Source organism: Adiantum capillus-veneris, chromosome 6 (genome assembly GCF_014529385.1).
Source record: "Adiantum capillus-veneris isolate H3 chromosome 6, ASM1452938v2, whole genome shotgun sequence".
Taxonomy (NCBI): Eukaryota; Viridiplantae; Streptophyta; class Polypodiopsida; order Polypodiales; family Pteridaceae; genus Adiantum; species Adiantum capillus-veneris.
This window is the reverse complement of record NC_140936.1, coordinates 17,196,685-17,221,970: the sequence shown is the minus strand read 5'-3', so window position 1 is coordinate 17,221,970 and position 25,286 is coordinate 17,196,685. Positions and strand designations below refer to the sequence as shown.

Sequence of the window (25,286 nt, the reverse complement as noted above, 5' to 3'; positions counted from 1 at the left end):
ATTGCGCGACTAGCATGGATGTTGACATAGGGTCCTTTGCCTTTAGCCCTCTCCATTGCTCTACCTTGCATAGGCTCTTGATTTCCTTTTCCCTAGCCGCAATGATATATCGCTCAACCTCTTGCACTTCGGCAAGGCTTATACCATCAGGTAATATAACCTCAAAGGGGAATAGTTTTGAAGAGTCAGGGGGTGCAGTGAATGGAGTATTCACATGCACTCTCTCCAGGAGCATCTACGTTTGTCATGAATGGTCAATTTACTTTCCCACCCCCTTCATTCACAGCATTTGCTCCATGTTCGGAGCGAGTGGCTCTACTCAAAGTGTGACCTCAACACTCTAGAAGTGTTGGTGAGTGCCCGTGAAGGCCGCTCACCTACATTTTTGGGTGTTTGCAACCCAAGTTTACTCTGAAGGAGTACGAGCGGAAGTGTAGAGAGAGTGCGAGAAGAAGAGCACGACGATATGGTGAACTCACTCTACTGTAATGTGTAGAGCATAGTGAGTTCTTATTAGGTTTTTACAAAAGAATATGTGTACATACCTGGCGGCCCGCCCACTTACCTGGGCGAACACATTGGGCTTTATACCCCAACAACCTCCCACTTAAAGTCCAATGTGGTACTTTAAGTGTGAGAGAAGCTACTATACAAGATAATATACAAGAGATGTAGAGAAGTGATGTACTACCCTACACCTAACTACTTGCGAAAATGCGCAAAGCTCTCTGAGGGAAGTCCTTTTGTAAGTAGATCAGTAGGATTTCCTGTGGTGTGAACTTTGACAAGCTGAAGTTGCTTATCCTCGAGCATTTCCCTGATGAAATGATACTTCACATCCACATGCTTTGTCTTTGAGTGATAAACTGGATTGCGAGCCAATTGTATAGCACTTTGACTATCACAATATAACACATGCATCTCTTCTTTGATTCCCAAATCTATTACTAGTCGATTAAGCCAAATTGATTCTTTGCATGCCTCTGATGCTGCAACATATTCAGCCTCTGTAGTAGACTGAGTAACACAATCTTGTAATCTAGAACTCCATGATACTGCTCCACCAGCCAATGTAAAGACATACCCTGACGTAGACCTTCGGTTGTCTAAGTCACCTGCATAATCTGAGTCTGTAAAACCCTTTACACTTAGCTCCTGACTCCCATAGCATATACGCATACTCTTTGTAGCTTTCAGGTATCTCAATATTCCTTTCAGTGCCTCCCAATGTTTCTTGCCTGGGTTTGACATGTATCGACTTACTACTCCCACTGCAAATGCAATGTCTGGGCGAGTAGCAATCATTGCATACATTAAACTACCCACTGCAGACGCATATGGAATCTTATCCATTTCAGCCTGTTCTTCCTCAGACACATGACAATCTTGTTTGCTAAGTTTCACATATGGTGGCAATGGAACACTCAATGCCTTTCCCTTCTCCATATTGAAACGTTGCAAAACCTTGTCAATATACTCTGTTTGAGATAACCAAATCAACTTCTTTGATCTGTCTCTCTCAATGCGCATACCAAGTATATGACTTGCCTCACCCATGTCTTTCATGTCAAACGATTTTTCCATCTTTGACTTCAAAGCTGAAATTTCTTCCAAGTGCTTGCCAGCAATCAACATGTCATCCACATACAAAATAAGGATCAGCCAACTGCCATCCTTAGCCTTCTTTGTATATAGACAGTGATCGAACTCACTACGTTGGTAGCCTTGAGAAAGCATAAACTTGTGGAACTTATGGTATCATGCCCTCGGTGATTGTTTTAAGCCATAAAGACTCTTTAACAACTGGCATACCAAATCTTCCTTGCCTTTCTCAACAAACCCTTCTGGCTGCTGCATGTAAATTTCCACATCTAAATCACCATGCAAGAACGCTGTCTTGACATCCATTTGGTGCAACACCAAATCTAATATGGCAACCAATGCAAGAAAACATCTCAATGTAGTCATCTTGACCACCGGAGAGAAGACTTCATCAAAGTCAATGCTTTGTTCTTGCTTAAAGCCCTTGGCAACAAGCCTTGCTTTGTACTTTGGCTGACTATCATGAGCGGTGATCTTATACCTGTAAACCCATTTACAAGGTAGAGCCTTTTTGCCCTGTGGTAATTTAACTAGCTTCCATGTCTGGTTTTTATGCAGAGCTGTCATCTCTGACTGTATGGCCAATTGCCAATTCCCGGAGTCCTTCATTTGCACTACTTCCTCGTAACATGAAGGCTCATTGCAATCAGTCAACATGACATAGTTCATAGATGGAACAAACCTATCAGGAGGTCGCGTGATACGTCCAGATATGCACAATAGGTGGCTCAGGCTTAGCCACAACCTGTGGTTCCAATCTATCTTGTCCTTGCTCCTCTTGAGCCCTGACATTTTGTCTTGCACGTGCAGGTCCATCTTCTTGGATGAAAACTCTTCTAATCTCCTCAACCCTCTCTGGTTTAGAATGATATTTGGATTCATTAAAGTGAACATCATTGCTGCGGATAACCTTTCTGGATTCAGGATCCCAAAGTCTGTATCCCATCTCACCAGAATTACCATAGCCTAGAAAGATGCACTTTCTACTCTTTGGCTCAAGTTTGTTCCTAAATTCCTTTGGAACGTGAGTATATGCCTCATAGCCAAAGACTCTGAGATGCTTGTATGAGGGCATTTTGCCTGACCATACCATCTCTGGCACTGAATCCTTCTGCAAAACCTTGCTAGGAGATCTATTTACAAGATGAACAGTTGTTGACACAGCTTCAGCCCAAAACCCATTTGGCAGCTGTGCATTAGACAACATACTTCTGACCTTCTCTTGTATGGTCCTATTCATCCTCTCAGCAACACCATTTTGAGGAGGATTGTAAGGAGCAGTAAGTTCACGTTTTATACCTTTTGACTCAAAAGTCCTGAAAGGCCTTTGAAACATACTCTCCACCATTGTCAGTGCGTAAGCATTTAAGCTTCTTGCCACTCTGTAAAGAATGAGGATGCAAGAGAGCTACACAAGACAAGCACAAAGCACACAGAGATGGAAAGCTTCTTCTTCTTCTTCACAGAAAAGAGAGTACAAAATGACTAAGTGCTAAAACTGAAAAGTAGCACATATGTACATGCGGTCACTAAGTGTGAACTCGCTAGAAGGGTACTAGGCTGGCACTATAATTGTAGTCCAGCTGTAGAATCACTGGCAGAGATCCTCCGTGTCGGTCACCTAACGCGCCAGTGAGTAAATGCCGTAAGCGGCCAAGACCCGTAGTGGATGCCAGCTCAAGGTGTAGAGCTCGACATCTCAACACTCCCCCTCGAGCTCTGCATGTTGCAGAGTCCAAGCATAGTCCGGAAATGTCGAAGCTTCTCAGCTCCGAGGGCCTTGGTAAAGATATCCGCTATCTGCTCCTCTGTGCTGACGTAGACCAAGTCGATGTCGCCCGCCAACACTCGCTCTCGAACGTAGTGGTAATGGACCTCTATGTGTTTGGTCCTAGCATGGAACACTGGGTTCCTAGCCAACTGCATGCTGCTGAGGTTGTCACAATGAATGACAATCTGCTGGTCCACCTGCACTCCCAAGTCCTCAAGTAATGTGCGTAGCCAAGCTACCTCGCACGCCGCAACTGCTGCACCTCTGTACTCAGCCTCTGTGCTCGATAAAGCAACCGTAGGCTGCTTTTTGCTGCTCCAAGTAACAGCAGCACTCCCAAAAGAGAACATGAAGCCACTCGTAGATCTCCTATCAACAATGCTACCTGCCCAATCTGCATCTGTATACCCATACAGTGCTAATGGTGCATCTGCTGCATAGAACAATGCGTAGTCAAAAGTCCCTTGCACATACCTAAGTGTTCGTCGTACTCCATCCAAATGTGGCTTCCTCGGAAGCTGCATGAACTGACTCTCCAAGCCTACTTTGTAGCTCAAGTGGATTGTGAACGAAGGGATTGTGATGCTCTTGCTCTCTTAGCCTCTCTTGCCTGCACCAGGCTCTGATACCATGTAAAGAATGAGGATGCAAGAGAGCTACACAAGACAAGCACAAAGCACACAGAGATGGAAAGCTTCTTCTTCTTCTTCACAGAAAAGAGAGTACAAAATGACTAAGTGCTAAAACTGAAAAGTAGCACATATGTACATGCGGTCACTAAGTGTGAACTCGCTAGAAGCGTACTAGGCTGGCACTATAAGTGTAGTCCAGCTGTAGAATCACTGGCAGAGATCCTCCGTGTCGGTCACCTAACGCGCCAGTGAGTAAATGCCGTAAGCGGCCAAGACCCGTAGTGGATGCCAGCTCAAGGTGTAGAGCTCGACATCTCAACACACTCTGATTCTCCACAAGTGTCACAAACGTTTTGAAAACACTAAACGCTTCATCCTTGTGCTTGAGAAAGTAAACCCATACTTTCTTCGAGTAATCATCTATAAATGTCATAAAGTAAGAAGCTCCCCCTAGAGATAGGTTAGGCATAGGTCCACACAAATCACTATGAACAAGTGCCAACTGTGTATCTCTTCTATTGCTTCTATGCTTATGTGGTTGCTGTGTTTTCTTACCATACAGACAATGTTCACAGAATTCAAAATCATTAAATGAAAAGCCAGGCAAATAACCAGAACGAGACAAGATTTCCATTCCTTTCTTGGACATATGTCCTAACCGGCTATGCCACAAAGAAACGTTCGACTGCTCGGTTACATTGATTACATTTTTAGAGACATTTGATACATAAATCATGTAAAGTCCTCCATACTTTACTCCATGTGCTACTGTCATCGAACCCTTGGATATCTTCCACATGTTTTGTCCAAAAGTGGTGACGTAGCCAGCATCATCAAGTAAACCTGTGCTGATCAAGCTCTTTGTAATTGCGGGAACATGTCTCACATTCTTCAGTGTGAAAGAAGAGCCATTCTGAAACTTCAATTGAACATCTCCAACACCTAAGATCTCACAAGTCTGCCCATTTACTAGCCGAACATGATCTTTAGTGGTCACATAAGAGGTAAACCACTCCTTGTTTGGAGACACATGAAGTGATGCCCCTGAGTCTATAATCCAGTCACTCAGTGCATTTCCATCAGATGCTGTAAGAAGAGCTGAGTCCATTGTATTCTTCAAGAAGTAGATGTCTCCTGACACTAGACTGTCATCCTCTGCAACAGTGTTTGTCACATTTATTTCTTGAATCTTCACTGAGGACTTGTTCTTCTCACCATGGTCTTCAGCTTTCTCTTTGCCTTTTTCTGCTTTCCATTCTCTGCAGTCTCTTTTCATGTGACCCTTCTTGCCACAATGGTAGCATTCTATGTCACTCTTGCCTTTAGCACTGCGGGACTTGCTACGAGACTGATTCCTCTTTCCACCTTTGTACTTTTTTTTGGTCCTTCCCCTGACAACTAAGGTTGTTCCTTTGCCTTTGTCCATTGTCTTTCTATCGGTTTCTTCAGTAAGCAGACTTCCTTCTACACCTGCTATGTTCAAACCATCTGGAGGTGCAGAATTACTCAAAGCTGTGTGAAAAGTGTCCCAACTTTCCGGCAATGTGATCAACAGGAACATAGCTCTAACAGGTTCATCAAACTTGACACCTTGAGCTGACAACTGACTGTAGATGGTGTTGAATTCATTTAGATGATTGGACATAGGGGTCCCTTCTTTCATCTTCAAGTCAACAGGCTTCTTAAGCCAGTATACCTGTGAAGCTGCAGAAAGTGCCAATTCATCCATTTCGCTCCATTCATCTTCGTCCATATCTTCTGGTTTTATCCCCTTGAGCTTTATAGGTTTTATTTGCTTCTTTTGTACTAACACGTGCCAAATCTGCTTCTTCCACAATGTGAAATTGGTTCCATCCAGCTTCTTGATATTGTAAAGAGCAGTGTCCTATGATCCATCCATAGCTATGCTTCACAGTGGTTTACTTTCCTGGGAAAAATTCGGCAGAGTTTTCCCTGTAAACTGACCTCTGAACCAATATCAACCTGTCAAATGAACCAAGAAAGCTTCAGAATCTGCATAAATTTCGGCAGAGTCTCCTTTGTAAAATGGCTATGGTGTACTCAAAAACAGACCAAAAAACAGCTCAAAAAACCACTGTCTCTCTAACATTGTAAGCTGTGGGTAAACCTATCCTGCACCTGTACTGTCTCTCACTGTCCTGTCACTGTCCTGTAAGCATAGACTGCAACAATGCCTCAACGGCAGTAAAGCAAAGATGCAATCCCAACTTTCTAACTCACAATCAATACATCCTAGCTGCCTATCTAAGGGTGCTCGAGGGATCGCTCCAAGACCTGTATCACCGAAAGGATCTCAACATTCGAGAATCCCCCAGCTCAATAAAACCTCACTCGACCCTCAACAATGGTTGCAGTAAATCTGACAGTACATAGACTTCCCACAAAGTCATACATCCACAAATTTCCCACTATATGTTGTAACCGCTGCGGCGGTTGTTTGCTGCGTGACTCACAGCCAGAAAACCCTCAACAGAGATACATCATCTCTGACAATACATCCCATGTGGAAGTACCTGGAATGTCAGGATGAAATCTGGAATATCAAGCAGCAAACACAAGCTATCTGATGAACTAGTGGATGTTGCCTACAGTCTGTGTGTAGATGCGCCCGTGTCGTATGTGACACGCCTCCAAGAACTGTGAGCCGTCCTTCAATGTGTAGACAGCCACAAATCAGGACTCTAGGAGTGCCGATATCCTCAGCACCTGCAGTCGTAGGCCGAAACCCCAAATTTGCAGAGTCGGATCTGCACCCGCCGAGACCACGTAGTCGAAAATGGCCTGCGCAGAACTTTGTCGAAGCCGAACGGTGGCCGAGATAACCTCAGAATGAAATTCTGAGAACACCAAGCCCTTCGGGGTTTCCCACAAGATTTGGGGCCGTGTCTTCGCCTGTCGAATTGCACTCCAATCCGAGCAGGTGACTGTGGCTACTTGCAAATGCTACCCCGAGCCTCGATCGAGCCTCGATCTGAGCTCTGATACCAGTTGAAGGAGTACGAGCGGAAGTGTGACGCGAGAGAGAGTGCGAGAAGAAGAGCACGACAATATGGTGAACTCACTCTACTGTAATGTGTAGAGCATAGTGAGTTCTTATTAGGTTTTTACAAAAGAATATGTGTACATACCTTGCGGCCCGCCCACTTACCTGGGCGACCACATTGGGCTTTATACCCCAACATACTCTCAATTTTTTTGTTTTTATGGTCCTTTTTTCTAACCAAGCCACGAAATATAGCGTGTGACAGCTCAAAACAAGCGTCTTGGTTAGAGGGACGTGCCGTGCTTTATAGTCCCCGATTTGGTTACTTAAAGCCCTCGAAATCCTGAAAACTGACTTTTCCAAGTCGAGAAAAAGACTAAAATTAGTAAGTCCAAAGGGTAAGTGTGAAGGGAATGGTGGAAGACTTGAAGAACTTGTCCCACATGCCCTCCCCTCAATTGAGGTTCTCGTCTTTATATATATAGTACTGTCTATCATAAGACTGAGGAATGAGGCTTGGGCCTAGGCTCGGGCTCAGGGAATGATCTCGATCCTTCCTTTTAAAATAACATTTTTTTAATTTTGTTTTTGTTTTTGAATTTCTTTTTGGTCCCAAATTTTTTTAGCGTTTTTTTATTTTTTAAAAATACCTTTATTTTTATTTTTAAAAAAAACTTTTCTGTGGATAATGTTGTGCATGGGCACACTACTGCCCTTGGTAGCTCTGTCTAACCTACCTACAACTAATAGAGCTAATTAACACTAATTAACATTGCACAAACATTGTCTAACACAACAAACTACACACTAACAGAACAATGAACCTTCTCACTATCTACTGCTCACTGTCTAATGCACATTACACATCTACACATCTACACTAACTAACAGATCTGGTAACACTTGCACATTAAAGAACTTAGTAGATCTAACAAAAAATGTGCATTGCAGAACTTAACATAGCTAACAAATCCTTTCAAGACCTGCACATTACAACCACTTAAGAGACCTAACACAACTCGACAAAAAACCAAAAATGACAGAAGTGAATAGCTTCATGAGGTAGCACTACGTGCTCCTCAAGCTTTGTGCAAGGCAGTCCCTAGCAGCGCTGCCAAAAATGTGCACTTTACCGCACGTTTCAAAGGCTAAGAACTTGCCAAACACTGTCTGCGAGCCACGAATGGCTGCAAGCACACAAATAGACAATCCTAGCAAGCTCAAAGAGGCAATGGTGTGTCACTTACCGCTCAATGCATTCCGTCATGAAGGATCCCGTGTCGCAAAAAAGAAGGAGCTACCGCCATTACTGATGCCGTCTTGCAATGCTCGATCATCATCTCTCTCTCTCTCTCTCTCTCTCTCTCTCTCTCTCTCAAGCATACACACACACACACACACACACATGCACACACGTGTGAGCACACGAATAAGAGTCTGACCCATTCACAAATGGGCACCCATAGTGGCCGATCATAGTAAAAATGGGATAAGTGGTGCACCTCTCATTGGCGATCACCTACACACCTATTGGACCGACAAGCCCGGCCCATGACTCAAATAAATGATAAGGAATCCGTCAAAGGTGATAGGGTGTCTGCCATGAGGGTTAACAAGAAGCACCTAAAGCTTGGGCAAGGTTCGCACAAACACCTTAAGCACCTTAGTTAGCAAGCACGACAAGCACCTCATGCTTGGGTAGGATTCCCACCTCAAGGTCAGCCCTAGCTTGCCTAAGGTCAAAGGACTTTTTAACATTAACTTTTGGAGGTCTTTAATGAAGCTAACCCTAAGGTCTTCAAGCTCCATTAGGTAGCATTTCTCTTTAACATACCATCTCTCATTTGGACCCCTTTAACCTTGGCCTCGTGTTGTGACAGATCCATAAGCACATGTCTATATTCTAACCCTTGTTCCCCTTTATTCTCCCACATTAAATGATTAGTTTAATATGAGAAAATCATTTGGGTTGGTTAGATATTAGATTTTATGACCTTACCTCTCTCTTGAAATCATAGTCGTCCTCGACTATGAGGTAGAACAGAAAAAGTCTTAGTCATTATTTTACGTTTCTTAGCGAGTAGAGGATCCCTTTTCACCCTACAACATCATTCCAGAATGGATGACTAGTCCATTTGATTCTTGGGAGACGTAGTTACAGCAAGCATGTCTGCTCTTTAGTCCATATCATACTCCCAAAGTAGAGTGACAAATTCTACTTGGTGTTTGAGTGACGTCGTCATCACAAACATGATTCTAAGCATGCATAATATTTAAATTTGTGCACAAAAGAGGATTAGTCTTATAAGACCAAAACATTGTTAATTTAAAAAGCATTTACATTGGCTTACTCTAGCGTAGCGTTATAAGCATTTACTGGTCATTCTAGGATCTCTATTTGACACGATGGATGTTGGTAATCCATGGTGTTTGAAAATATGAGATAGGAAGAGGGTTGCCCTTTGGTGTGCCTTAATAGTCTTTTTTATAGGAATAAAGTGTGCTTGCTTGCTAAACCTATCGACTATTGTCCATATTCCCGTATTCCCATGGATAGACTGGGGTAATCCAAAGATAAAATCCATGGATATACTCTCCCATGGTGAATTAGGGATTGGCAATGGCTGGGGTAATTCAAGTTTCTTCCCTCTATCATACTTAGTCTTTTGGCATACCACACATTTTGAAACATACTCTTGTATGTCCACTTTCATGGTAGGCCAATAGAAGTACGTCTCTACTCCTTGAAGAGTAGGTTGAATGCCTTTATGTCCCACATAGGGAGGAGCATGGGAGTCATACATGACTTTCTCTCACGAAGGGAGTGGGTAACACATAGAATATTTCCATGGAGAAGATAACCATCCTGCATGGTTAATGGTTCCTCTTTCTTCCCCAAAGCAAGGGCTAGCATTACATCTTTAAAGTCTTTACTCATTTGTCATAGAAGATAGATCATTGTGAGTTGTTATAGACACCACATTAACTTTTGGTCGTCGTGCAAGTGCATCGGCCTCTTGATTGTGCTTACCAGCAATGTGAGCAATATGAAAATAAAATTGGCGAAAGAAAATTTGCCCACCTCATTTGTTTGTCGAAAAGCTTGGTTTGCGTCATGAAGTACTTGAGACTTTGGTGATCTGTTCGTAAAATGAAGAGTCCCCAATAAATAGTGCTTCTATGTGTTTAGGGCATGTAGAATAGCTAAAAGCTCTTTCTCATAAATGCCCAAGACTCGTTCATCCGTATTGAGCCTTCAACTCTCATATGATATGGCATGCCCTTCTTGAAGCAAGACTGCTCCAAGGCAATCACCACAAGCGTCACATTGGACCTCAAATGGTTTTGAGATATCCGGAAGCATGAGGATAGGTTGAGAGGTAAGCTTCTCTTTGAGCTTGTCAAAAGCATTTTTCTCCTTAGAAGTCCATGAATACTTAACATTCTTCTTTGTTAAGTCATGTAATGGTCCTGCTATTTGAGAAAATTTTGCTATTAAGAGTCTATAGTATGCACACATACCAATAAAGCTTCTTAGCTCATGTAGATTCCTTAGATTAGGCCATGCTTTTATTACCTCTAACTTTGATGGATCCATACGGATAGCATCTTGAGAGATAATATGACCTAAGTATTGAATCTCTTGAAGAAAAAAATCGCTTTTCTTTTGATTGAGGAAAAGCTTGTTCTCCCTCAATGCTTGAAAAATCACTTGGCGATGTTGCTTGTGTTCCTCCGAGGACTTGGAGTAGTTGATGATATCATCAAAGAACACTCCAGTGAACTTGCGGTAGGCTCTAAATATTTTCTCCATCAAACGATTGAATGTGGTTGGTGCATTGGTCAAGCCAAAGGCATGACTAGATATTCATAAAGACCAAACTTTGTACGAAATGCGGTCTTTAGGATATCTTCATCCACACTATCCTTATTTGATGATAGCCACTTTTAAGGTCGATCCTATTGAAGTAGGTAGAGCCTTGTAGCTTATTAAAAAAAAATTCTTCTACCCGAGGCATGAGAAATATATTTTTGATAGTGTTATGGTTTAGTGCTCGATAGTCCATACACATACGGTATGTACCATCTTTCTTTTGCACTAAAAGGACTTGAGAACAAAAGGGAGAGGAGCTAGGCCTCACCATCTCTTTGTCTACCAATTATTGTACTTGCCTCATGATCTCCTCTTGTTGAGCTTGGGAAACTTGATAAGGAGGATTGTTAGGCGGTGAGCTTCCTGGTAGGAGCTCAATTCGATGGTCATCATCTCCTCATTTTGGAGGTAAGTCCATAGGGATATCATTGATAAAAATATCTTGGAATCCATTTAGAAAAGTAGACAAGTCTAACTCTTCTTAATCCCTACAATTTTCATTTGATAAATAATTAGCTCATTAGTGGATTCTTTGACAAAAATCATGTATGCAAAAATCAGGCTTTTCATTGACTTTTCAAAAGCTGGTGAATTTACAAGTGGTATAGTATGACAAGACTCATTAGCATCTATATCATACATGCTCTTTTCCCTGTAGGTGAAGTAGATTCTCCTTTTAGGGAACTTCATGTTGGCAGCCATGCGATTGAACCATGGTGCCCCTAGGATAGCATCCTCATGTTGGGGAGGAGAGATGAAAAAGTCTTCTTTGTCCACATAGCTTTGGACATGAAGTCTCAACTTCCCAATCAAGGGAGTAACATAGGCTTTTTGTCCCTTGAAAGCTCCATCTACAGTTACAGTATCTCCCATCTCGAAAGCTTGAATGCCCAACTTAGTGGCCAACTCCGTTGATATGGAGTTGTGAGTGGAGCCAGGGTCAAACAAGATGAAGGCATCATGTTTCCTTACATTTCCCCAAGCGTAGGAGAGAGGCGATCCTTTGCAATAAGCATCCTCTTTTGGAGCTTCAATGGTGGAAGCTTTAGGAGTCTCAATGCGGGCATTTCTCTTGGGTCAAGAACGATAGCTATGTCCTTGCTCCCCACACTTTAAACACTTATGGTCCTTGCCAAAAGCTTCAAGCTCTTCAGGAGAGAGTTTATTTTTACCTTTGTAAACTCTCGTCTCCTTAGACCAATTGTTGTTGTTGTTATTGGAATTGCCTTGGGAAGAATTTTGGGCATTGGTTTTCCCTTTTGCATCACTTGTGTCTTTGTTTTCCATGGGCTTGACATTCCGTCTAGCCCCTTGTTGGAAGTTGATGCGGGAAGCAACCATGGTGTGGTGGATTACTTCGGTGATAGAACTAGGCCGTTGGGAGTTGACATACTCGGCCATTTCTTCGGGTAATCCCACTCAAAATTGTTGCTTTTGCTTGGCAAAGTCTATCTTTTGGAAGATAGTAGCCTTGAGATGTAAATCCCAAAACTTTTCCACATATTTTCTAATAGACTCATGGGAGAGAAGCTTCAAACTATGCCATTTGGTAAGTACTTTGTCCTTTGCATCGCTTGCAAGGAATTGCTTCATGATGGAAACTCGTAGAGTTTTCCATGTCTTTGGGGCTTCACCATAGCCACAAAGGCTAGTCCACCATTGACGAACCGATTTTTGAAAGTGCATAGCTACATGGCATAGCTTGGAGGACTCCGTGAAGCTCTCGTCTCCAAAGGCCGCATGAAATTGCTGGATGAAGGACAATACTTTGTCGATGGAACCAAAGGTGCCATCATAGGTGAGAAAAGAGATACTCTTTACTCCTTCTTTGAACTTCTTGAGATTTTGTGACCTTCACCATGCAGGGTATGATTTGCAATGTCCTCCCTTCTTGTATTCTCTAGGAGAATAGCCATAGATTTCCTTGGAAGAGGAGGAAGGTGAAGAAGAAGGAGAAGAGGGTGACCTCTTTCTTGACCCTTTCTTCTTTTGTTTACTCTCTTCTCTTTCAGAGTGAACAAGAGAAGGACTATGTGTTGACCATTTACTCTTGGGAGGAGTTGGCGATCGTTTAGACCGCCGTCTTTGTGGAGACACATCTTCAGAGGAACTTAGGGATTCATTACTTTCTTGTTCTTTGGATTCCTCCTCCTGTATGGGAGAGAGTCTTCTTGGGTCTCATCAAGAGGTCTCCTAAGCTCTCTCTCCTCTTGGAGAGGAAGGGAAATCCCATAAGCACGAAGTTGTTGAGTAACTTGGCTTGGAAAGCAGGGTTGCCCATAGCTTGCTGCAACCTAGTAGCAAGATAATTGACAAACATGGGGGCATCCTACTCTCTTGGTTATTGTCACCCTTCCTAATTATACTTATGTGTTTATTTAGTGTATTCTTTGGCAATTCAAAACCTTAGTTGCTACTCCTCTTAGCCTTTGAAAATCAGCACTCAAATATCTACACTCATGGCTCAAATTGGTTAATTATAGAGAGTAGTGGAGTGGATCTAATATTGCAGAATTTCCAAGGGCTAGCTTCTTTCGGACTTCTTATGGCTCAATAATGGTAAAGCTGTAGGCAAGTCTAAAAGGACCCCATTATCAAGACCAAAGCTCCCAAGGTGTGCACCATATCCCACATAGTGGGCTCAGCAAAACCGATAATAGATCCCAGTCCCACTTACCCTAATATAATTAGTAAAATCAACCACTAATAGGCTACTTAAGGACCTCTCTTCTTAAACAAGAAAAGAGAAACCAAATGCTGTGATACCAATGTAATGGAAATGACCTATGAACTTTGAGAATAGCGGAATTAAGAGAATTAGAGTGAGCATTTTTATGAGATTACTTAGAACATAGAGCGTGAACTTAATTGATGGTAGCAACATAAACATAGTACTTAATTAACTTGGCATGAACAATACTTTTGCAAGAGAGAGTATTAGAGAACATGGCAATAGTTGAGGACATGATTTACTTGGAGCCGGTGCCCCCTCCAAAAAACATTTGTATTATAGATTATCCCATCAAGAGAGACTTGGTACAATACAATCTTTGTGTTCCTTGTTACCTAGGTGATGCAATGAAGATGGAAAGCTTCATGTATCACGAGCATAACATAAACTTTGCAAAAAGCATTAACTATCCCAAGCCTCAGTCCCAAGGCCTCAAACACATTCGAAGGTGGGGAGAGCTAGCAGGGAATGAGGGTAGGGAAGAGGAAGAAGAATCATTCATAGGAGAAAGTAAAATAGTTCCTCACTTATCATCTCTCTTCTTGCCTAGCATAGCATAATAGCATAGTAATGAAGATGAAGAAGATGGCAAGCTTAAGCATTGAAGCATGGCTCTTGGTTGGATTTGCATTCCATAGCCAAGAGTGTTGGTGTAGGCTCTCAACTTCTCAACAAGCTTGGAGAAGGAGATGGAGATCACTTTCCACTTCACACAGTGAGAGAGTGCGTGTGTGGATGTGAGAGTATACCCCGTCTCATGCTTGGTCCACCTCTCTCTCTCTCTCTCTCTCTCTCTCTCTCTCTCTCTCTCTCTTTTGTATTATTTAATTATATCATTTGAACACGTGTCCTCTTTTTCCTCTTTGAGAGAAAGAACGTAATTAATTATTTTTATGCGTCTAAATTATCATTGGACCCCTTTAAAGCCTATCTAGTAGGATTCAAGTAAATCATGAGGGCCAAATGGGAAGGATCTTGACATGTGTCTTTTATGCTTCTTAAGATATCATGTTTGAATTGAACACTTCAAGTACCTTAGTCATTTAAGCATGAAAATATTTTTATGCCTCTTGAGAGATCATGTTTGAATTGAACACTTCAAGAACCTTAGTCATTTAAGCATGAGAAGCACCTCAAGCTTGGGCAAGGTTCCCACAAACACCTTAAGCACCTTAGTTATAGCAAGCACAACAAGTACCTCAAGCTTGGGTAGGATTCCCACCTCAAGGTCAGCCCTAGCTTGCCTAAGGTCAAAGGACTTTTTAACACTAACTTTTGGAGGTCTTTAATGAAGCTAACCGTAAGTTCTTTAAGCTCCATTAAGTAGAATTGCTCTTTAACAGACCATGTCTCATACATTTGGACCCCTTTAACATTGGCCCCATGTTGAGATAGATCCATAAGCACATGTCTATATTCTAACCCTTGATTCCCTTTATTCTCCTACATTAAATGACCAGTTTAATATGAGAAAATCATTTGGGTTGGTTAGATATGAGATTTTATGACAGAAAGGGTTTGATTACTCTAATAACAAAGAACATTAGTGCAAATATAAAGGAAATGAAAGCAAAAATAAAGTGCCACAAGTGTAAAGCTTAAGCTAGAAGAGAAATCTTGGCTTTGATTTGATACTTCACTCACATGTATTGCCTATGGTATGCTAGTCTTAAATGTTCCCATGTGTGGGCACTTTTTCTTTGAGAAGATAAAAACCCTGGGAATATGAATAAGCACACACATCAAATGCTTTTGAATAAATGTGGGAGAAAACAAAAAACAAAAACCAAGAAAAATTAAATGAAAAAGACTTCCATCGACCTTCAAGAGAAACTTTTATTTGGAGTTGCAAGAGTTAGTTATCTAATCTAACCTGAAAGACATAATTTTGCATTTAGATAATCTCCCTAACTTAGCTAGTAACAAATTACCTATTTTAACCGTTAGTTGTAGCTATCTAATTGATAGGCTCATCCATAAGCTCACAACTCTTGATCAATTAATTTTGGCAAGTGCAAGTTATTTCTTGTTTGAAGTAACATTTCATAATTCTTTACATTTACTCATTACCACAAATGTGCTTTTCCTTCCTCATATGCATTTTTTTGCCATAGGGTTGAGCTTGCTACCTCATCACCTTCTTTCTTTTATAGGCATATTTTTCCTTGAGTGTCTCTCACAAAATGGCTTTGTTAGGAACAAAAAAGCTAAGGCACTGAGGATTTTTGGTAGCATCCAACACATCATCCATTTTGCACCTTCTCCATGCACCCATGGTATGTTGTTAAGAAATGGATAAAAACTGCTTGTATAATATTGGGTGCTTGCACTTAATGGATATTTTCTAAGTAGACAAATCAATAAGGGTGGAAGAAGGATGGTTGAGTTGCTATCTTACTCATCTAATTGATCTTGTGGAGATACTCCCTTCTCATCCTCTTGGAAACTGCAAAACATTGAAAACCCATTGTATTGATTGTCTTTGAAAGGAACTTCTTACTCCTTGCTTGGTGTTAGTGGGTCAGCGTGAGACGGGCGTCTATAGCATATCTATCTGGCACTAACATAATATGTCAATACTCAGGGAAGTGACTGGGATGGGGCCGGAGACTCTTTGAGGTGTTAATCCTCATGAATTGAACTTAACAAGCAAACTCATCAATTCAAAAAGAAAATCATCACTCAATGATAAAAAGAAGTTACATATGTCCTTTCGCACCGCTCTAGGTCATCATTCCATTTTGAGACTCGAACGGACTCGAAATGCAACAAAACTTTAGGAGGAGGTCTAGCGGCACTATCCTACCAAGTGTGGTTGCAATCCAACAAGGTACCAAGATCACAATCCATCATGATCAAGGTCATGAAAAATGCAATAGAACTATCCAAAAAGGTCACCCTATGGTCTAGGAACACTCTCTGTTGGTCAAAACATCAAAAAATAGTGATTTAAGCACTCAAATATGATGATTAGACTCACTACTGCGTAGTCATAAACCACAACAAAACTGACAATGCTTACACTTGAATGAAAGAGCATGGAAAGAGGAACACAATGCAAGTTTCATGATTGAAAACAGATTACCCAGTCATTAGATATGTTGATTACAATTCGGACCTGAGAAGCCGTTCTTCTTCTTGCAAAAGATAAGTCCCCCTTGCATATTAAGGTTATTAATTTTTATATCTATGGCTTTCTAAATGGCCAGTGTCTGGCTCACATGGGCCTTTATATATAAAATGACAAAATTACAACTCAACGAATCAATCTGCTGCTATGGAATCACAATTTACACACAATGTAGCTACACTAGCTTGGAAAAATAATAGAGTACAAATGTGGAGTCCGGATAAGTGTTCGATTAGGTGGACGCCCATTAGTCAATCTGCCAACATTCCCCTCCTCCTAGCTTGTGTCGTTTTCCAACTCCTTGTTTTTCCATTAGTCCACTTCTTTCAAACCTGGTAGAAGCTTCTTTGTTTGAAGGATTTGCATTCCTTTGGCACTTACAATGTTGTTGTTAGGGCTGTCTTCAGCTTTGCGTTCGAGGTTGGTCTTTAGCTTTGAAAGTGTTTTGTGGTTGATGATGCTCCCCCCTTCCTTGAATGAATCATATCTACTGTGTTTTTGTTGATGCATGTGTTGGAATTCGATTGTCAAGGCAAGTTTATAGTTTTTGTGCATTCTCCTCTTTGTTTCCACTCTAGCCGTGAAGATGGCTTCTGATGTGTTGTTTGCCTTTGTGGAAATTGAGCTTCTTTGGGTCGTTGACTTGATGGATGATGTGCTCTTGGTGTCCTGCAATACTTTACTAACTTCAGCACTTTTGAGCTTATTATGTTTGTTAATAATGGCTCTCTTGCTGAAGTCGTCATTGTTTGTCCGTTATCTTTGTATGTCATTCTTCGTCTTACCCTTGTTTGATGGAGCTTTGTTGTTGTCCTTGAAGGTAGTATTTGTTCTTGACAAGTAGTGGAGACTTACAACTGTTGCCCTCATTCTTTGACAATTGATGTAGGTAGCCATAAATCCTTATTGTTGATGTAGAAGGAATATATACAAGAGGATAGTGATGAGTGTTTCTAGATTGGGCTCTAAAACCTGGATGATCAAAGGGAAAAAACCCAGTGAAAAAAAAGTGCCTTTGGTATACACTCGTATTGGAGTTGATCAGTTGGACTGAAGTACCTGTTCATGCAAGGTAAGTGCTTGAGAGAAACAAAGGAAGAGTGTCTAATGAAAGTGCCAACTATGGGACACTCTATATGCATATGAGAAATTTGTCAAACAAAAGCATGCAATGTAAGAGATGGAGTTGATGGGTGCTTCAAGGAACAATTGTAGCACACGTGACATCAAAGGACATCGCAATAGCTTCTACGTTCCTAAGAAGGGTTTTCAATGTAGAAGCTTCTCCACTCATGCCTCACTTTGCTCAGTTGGACTGAAGTACCTGTTCATGCAAGGTAAGTGCTTGAGAGAAACAAAGGAAGAGTGTCTAATGAAAGTGCCAACTATGGGGCACTCTATATGCATATGAGAAATTTGTCAAACAAACGCATGCAATGTAAGAGATGGAGTTGATGGGTGCTTCAAGGAACAATTGTAGCACACGTGACATCAAAGGACATCGCAATAGCTTCAGAAGGGTTTTCAATGTAGAAGCTTCTCCACTCATACCTCACTTTGCTCAGTGCGTGAGTGTCTTTTGGACTTCCTCCTTCACTTCTCTAGACTTAGAATACATAAAATTTGACTATTATGCGCACCTACAACAGTATGAGAGACAAAACATAAATATGCTCAACTCTTCCAGCTTGAGCAGTACTTATAATCGCTAAGACACTTAGAACACAAAAAATATTGTTTGAAGCTTTGGGACTAACACCTCGCTCATTTAGTGGCTTAGCTACTTGACTCTGACTTTTATTCCATGCATTTTCAATGGTGACTTGGACGTACCTATTCAAGACGAGAAACCCAATTCCATAAGCTCTTGGAGATTTAGACCTCTTCATTGTGTTGGTCTATGGATAATACCATTTTGTTAAGTAGGTTGGCATATGTTGGCTCCTCTTGCTTTGTTTGTGCAATGTCAATGCTGTGTTGTGAAACAGGTTCTACGATTGTAGTAGGGACTGATGGAGCCTTCACTTTGAGAAGTGGTTGTATATATGTGTGGGTCCTTTGTGATTGAGTTTCCACTAGCGATTATAGAACCCAACTTGTCTTTGGTTCCCATGTGACCATCCTTTGCATTTTCTCCGTTTGCTTGATGACTTGACTGACACTAGATTTCGGTATCCAGACCTGATGATTACTGTTGTAAAATTATTGCTTTTGCAGTAGATGATGAGGTATCTATCTGGATGTTGTAGCACCCTCGGTTGTGAATGGCTTCTGCTGGCTCTTCATTGCAATTGCTTGCTTTTGGGTCGAGTCGTGTGCTACATGATTGATTTTCCTTGTTCCAGGATGAGCTACTAATTTTGGTAACCATACTTGAGTGCTACCTTCATAGAAACTGTGTGCTTCAAGTAGCTTGACTGGAATCATCCATTGTTGCACATGTCTTTGTTGGGTAGCTTGGTTGAAGTTTGACTTCAACACCCATACTTGTTGTGTTGCTTGCTTCTTTGAAGGTCTTTGCTTTTGCCTCTTGTCGTTGTTCTTTCTCCTAGTTGAGGTGTTCTTATGTTGTTGATGGCTCAACTTGCTCTTTGTAGAACTATTTTCTTGGGCTGAGTATGTCCAGGCTATTACCTTAGGCTTTTGGCCCAAATATTTGTGTTTTCTTGAAAGTAGACTTGAGTAGTGATTGACACATTTGATGCGACCCACCCGATAACCTTTGGTTGTTGAAGTTAAACATGTGCTTGATGTATCCAATTTGGATCTTTGACTTTGATGTGTTCTTTGAATACCAACACTTGGTTGAATCTCTTCGGCTACTTTTGGAGACTTTTTTGTGATGGAAACTTTGGTTGATAAAATTTTTGCTTTGCGATCCATTGCATTTTTGATGGTGTGACTCTTGATGTAGAGGCTACGCAGAAAGTTTGATGGAGGTTTTGTTGAAGGTAAAGTTGACTTGTGAGGTTGATCTACTTCAGCGGTTGATGTTGTCGTTGAACCTTTTTTTGTTGTTGTTGTTGAAAGAAAATGTTCATCCAACTTTTTGTCAGGACTAAACTCTCTTTGATATGATGGGAGTCCATTATATAGAAACTGTCCTTGAACTCCCCAATGCTCAACTTGAGTGTGGCTTTTGCCATTCCAAAGCTAGGAATTGCCATTTTAGAACTTGTCTACACTGTTTCTTCTAGATCTTTGATTGGTGGCTTTCCCATCATTATCCATGTACCATAAGTCATTAGCTTCTTTGTCGCATATGGATCTATCATAGCTGAACATGTAATCTCGAGTCATGTTTCTCCACATATGATGAATTTGATCATTGCACGAGACAATCGGTCTTTTTCCTTCTTCATGTTCTTCTCCTGATCTTGATGTTATTGAGCATCTGATGTGGAGCTTGGTTCTTCATCTGATTTTAGTTGTGCACTTTCTGGAGTCAGATTCTTTACAACAACTTTTGCCGATTCTTCAGGTATGTCAATGATGACATATTCTTGTGGTTGCTCTTTCTCCTTCGTTTGTGCTTTTGCATCATGCTCCATGATATAGCTGTCTGCCTCACCTATTCTGCTTTCATACTCAAAGTTTTGTTAGCTTCCTTCAATACCATTATCGTAAAGCAGGGAGTTATTTCATAGCCATGCTCATTCCAAAACTTTGTTGGCATTATTTCGTTTACGCACATATCTAGAGTAGCCACTAGTTGTTCCCATCCAAAGGGTTCAAATAACTCCTCTGAAAATGGTTGCTTTATGTAGTAATTATCTTTTATCGAGCGCTCTAAGATACAATCTTCCTTTCTCGGGCTTCCGCATTCAGATGCTCTGCACATCCAAACATGCACTTGTTTCATCAACTAAGAAGACAATTGCCGACGGTCCTAAGTGTGTTCACACACATCACTACCACATGTATATGGTAACAAAATCAACAACAAAGGGCTTAGTCGACTGGCCTATTTTTGGGACAACAACAGTAGGAGTTGGAAAGGGCCAGATTATCTAGCTACCTAGTTCCACCTCAATGGAACTGAAAGACTACTGATCAACAAAGTAGTAGAGATTATGTACCATTATTCTATGCCTGTATGTGAGTCCAAGTTCGAATGCCTGGCAGTGGCCCAAGGATAGACACTTCTTAAACCATGAACCAAGGGTGTCTACCACACTCTAATGATTTCAGTTGATTGGTTCTCCCCCTTGAACAAGCAATGGGGAAAAGATTGGCCGGAGTCAAGGTGGGTGGCGGCAACAAATAACATCGAGGGTCCTCAATGGCCGCTATCGATGAAGATTTTTATGTGGAAGGTGTTATGGGGGGCTTTACCAAACAAGAGTAAAGATTCTAGCCAGAGGTATTGGTTAACACAGATGCTCGTGCTGTAAAATGGCTAGTGAGGACCTCCCTCATTTGTTCAAAGAGTTCCCTAATATTAGTGGCCCGGCAAGGAAGGTTTGTAAATGGGTGCACAAGACTTGGAAAATCGGATTCTTCAAGAGCGACTTGTTCATAGAAGGGAAGGTGATGAAAAGTCAAGCGGTGCTAGTTTACATGCAAATTATTAAATTCTGTTACTTTAAGCAAGCTTGGAAGGCCACGAACTGTCGGGTGTTTGAGAATGCTCTCTCCACAAGTAGGTTCACGGATATTGTACAAGAAAGCAAGGAAGTGATTGTCTACTTCGGTAAAACGAAGGACTCGAACGAGTGGCGAAGGGCCATCAACGACGTGCTGTCTGAAGTGGGCCAATCAGAACATGGGTAGCGGTTCACCTCTAGATGAGGCCAAGTAGTGTATTACGAGATCCTTGAAGGCTCGACACGAGCTTGAGGTTGCTTTGTACATTTCTTTTGGAAGAATTAGATACATCCACTCACAATTGTGAGTTTGGCAAAAAGAAAAGTGTGCAATTTTATCGGTTTTCTTCAAAACAAGCTTTACCTTAACATTTATCCAAGATTCTGTCATTTTAGCCTCCAAGAAAAAACTTATGGTCTTTAGTCTCCATTTGAAACTCCAAAGTTCAAACTCTATTTGCACATGTGCTGGATCAAACCTTAGCTTGCAAGGGAAGGCTCTTGCCGAGCCATCAAGTTAGAAATCGCATTTCCTTTCATTAACTATCACCCGCCCATCTGCCCCCCCTCTCTCTCTCTCTCTCTCTCTCGATGCTCGAGGAGTACCTTCCCCTGCAACCACTAGGAAGCGGAGCGACGGGCATTGTCTTCTTGGCCAAGGCCATCATCAAGGAGGAGAAGGAGGAGGCTCAGCAGGAAGATAAATTTTCTCTGCAGAAGGCGGGCGAGCAGCATGATTTGTACGCCGTGAAGGCCTTCAGAAGATCCCAAGAGCGTGATATGCACAACGAGGAGCGCATCCTCGCCAAGCTCTGCTCATCGCCCCACCCTTTCCTTCCTCGCTTGCATTCTGCTTTCGACCATGCCGAGTTTCACTTCCTGGTTCTCGACTTCTGCTCCGGTGGTGACCTTCGGCACCTCCAGCAGACTCTGCCTGATAAACGATTCTCCTCTTCTTCCATCAGGTAGCGTTTCTGCAAGTTTGCCTTTAACGTTGTGCACGTTGGGGTTGTGCTGCGCTGTGTGTGTGTGTGTGTGTGTGTGTGTGTGTGTGTGTGTGTGTGTGTGAGAGAGAGAGAGAGAGAGAGAGAGAGAGAGAGAGAGAGAGAGAGAGAGAGATTGCATTGTCCTACTTGCCACGCATGCATGCTTAAATAGAGGTTTCTGATTCAATCTTGCTTAAACGAAGCATTCTGAGTGGATCAATCCATACTGCAGGTTTTATGCGGCCGAAATAGTGCTGGCGTTGGAACACCTGCATGCAGAGGGCATTGTTTATAGAGATTTGAAGCCCGAGAATGTCTTGCTTTCCTCAACTGGGCATATCAAGCTTATCGACTTCGATCTGTCAATAACATTGCCACCAAAAGAACCTCCTGTGGAGCCGTTCTTACCTCATCAAACACAATCTGCTGATGAAGCAGAAGAGAACGAGAATGGCGATGACAAACACAAACTTACATGCTTGGGAAGATTTGGTAGTGGGCGCACATGCGAGGGCAATTTGCGAAGAAGTGGGCAAGGTGTGGGCGTTCACACACAGGGGCGACACCGCATAGTGCCAAGAGGAAGTGAAAAATCTTGTATTTCCTTGTCCTCATCATCCACCGCAATGTCGCCCATGTCAAAATCATTTGTGGGCACAGAAGATTACATTGCTCCGGAGATGATAAAGGGTACAGGTCATGATTTTGGTGTGGATTGGTGGGCTTTGGGGGTGTTGCTTTTCGAGATGGCTCATGCATCGACCCCTTTCGTAGGCGCAACATCAAAGGAAACCTTTCGCAATGTTCTCCACAGAGAACCTACGTTTCCAGGCCTAACATCTGACAGCCCTCTATCAGATCTTGTCAAGCAACTGCTTGTGAAGGATTGCTCACATAGGCTAGGCGCTTACGGTGGTGCGAGCGAGATCAAGGCCCATCATTTCTTTGCAGGTATTCAATGGGATGGCCTTCAAGATGTGTGCAGGCCACCTTTCATACCCTCATTTGAACTCTCTAAGTTTGAGTTGGATAGGAACTTTGATCTTCTCTCTCACCTTGCGCAAGTGGAGAGCTCGCGCTTGGAAGCGAGGGCCAAGAGGAAGCTGCAAAGAAAGCAGCAAGGGGCTGAGAGCCCTACAGCTAACTAAGGATGGCCGTCTGAGTGAGTCTGCATCAAAGGATTTTTGCCCTATACATTGGAAAATTGATTAGAAAATAGTCCACAATTTTCGACACCTACCAAATCTTTATTCATACTTAACACCTCTTGTAAATAAGGTACCATAATTTCGGAAGCCAAGAAATAATTCATACTACCAAAACATGAATGACAGCAAATTCATTCATAGGAATAATACTTGCATTTCGCTATCGGAGGCGTGCGGCTGTGTCGTCGATGAAGTAAGGCGACAACATTGACTCTTAAAGTTAAACCATATGGTTTTATGGCCTTATAGGGCTGTTATCATTTGAGCTTGCACTAACTCAATACTCAATGGTGTGGGAGGAATGACTGTGTTGCAACTATGCAAGCTATAGCATGTTAAAATTGGAAGGAAAGCATTTGAATGTGAGGTTTTCCAATAGAACATGTATGGTTGGAAATTGGAAGGTTGTTGGATCTTCAGCTGCTGAGCATTGTAAGGTATTTTTCATGGTTAAACTCTTGTTGGTTTTGCCCAAGGAAAAGTACTAGGCTCAATGGTAAGGTGTGAGAGAGCGCCGCCCCGCAAAGTGTGGGTCGATCGATACCCACCTAAAGTGCTCTACTTGATAGAAAAAAGCTAAACCCTAAACCCTGAGTCCCTAAACATGTTTTGATAATTACCATAGGTTTATGCTAGTAAGTAATTTCTTGTATGCATTAGCTGCCACTTTACCTTTGACTCCTTGAGTCCTTAGGTTCTAGAGCTTGGAAAGCCCCAAACTTTGATTATCCCACCCACCATATTCACCTTTGGAACAAGCCTTAGTTGCACTTGTCAGCCTGGTGAGGCTCACATCAAAGTCAAGAGCCTCTTTTTGGATCAATACTTGAAGCTAAGGACAATTTCTTTTCCCACCATTAATGCTTATGAAATTTATGAGAAACCGAGTCTTGCACCTTTTTGGTCGAGAAAGCCATAGGGGAGTGGTAGAAAAAGCGTTCAATTCTTCTTTGCACCTCTCGTCATCCAATGGTCACTATCACATTAACTTTAGTTGGTGACATTTCAAGTCTTTTTAAATCTTATTATTGAATTTTGAACATTTTCATTATGAAAATGAGTGTGTGTTGTGTGCATGTGAATATCTCTCTCTCTCTCATCATTGTAGAATATTAAAATTTATTTTTTAAGTTTACATTATTTTTTTCTATTTCGGGATAGAATTTTTCCGTTTCCCTTTGTTTTTAATCGACATTTTTGAATTTGAAAAGGACAATATTAAATCGATATATTTTTTCAAAACACTAATCATTAACATGTCAAATGTGTTCTAATAATCACTCAATTTATTACAACAAAAAATGTTACTTGCTTGAGGTCATCGTGAAATCTTCACCATTGGTGTTTCGAAAGGATATTTATTTTTTCGAGATTAGAAGCTCTAATGACAAATGGTGATAAATGTTAAAAAAAAAAGACAAATTAAGGAAAAATGATGACAACTTAAAAAGGTGAATAGAGCCTTGTGCGGTAGCTCCTAAAGGGAAGATCCACATTTTTAGAAAATGAAAGGATTGCCTTTCAATTTTAATTGTCTCAAACTTCTCTTGAGGGACAAATGTCAAGCACTAAGAGATGAGGGGCCTTGCATGCCAAAAAGAGAAAATCATGCTAGAACATTTCACCTACATATCTTAACTACTTTTGCAACTTGTGATTGTGGTTGGTACATGTCATGGATCCCAACTTCAAGTGCAAATGGAGAAAAATGGTGTTGGACTCCTTGCACTTTCCAATCTTGATATTTTATTTTATTTTGTCT

The 25,286-nt window shown here is 41.6% G+C and overlaps 1 protein-coding gene across 1 annotated transcript; it reads left to right on the top strand.

The window, feature by feature from the left end:
• The first annotated feature begins 21,813 nt into the window (after positions 1-21,813).
• LOC147455200 (serine/threonine-protein kinase UCNL-like) lies at positions 21,814-24,407 on the top strand. The gene is made up of 2 exons (XM_086514027.1): positions 21,814-22,295; positions 22,549-24,407. The coding sequence occupies exons 1-2, from the start codon at positions 21,922-21,924 to the stop codon at positions 23,462-23,464; spliced, it is 1,290 nt and encodes a 429-aa protein (XP_086370153.1). The 5' UTR covers positions 21,814-21,921; the 3' UTR covers positions 23,465-24,407.
• The last annotated feature ends 879 nt before the right edge of the window (positions 24,408-25,286 follow it).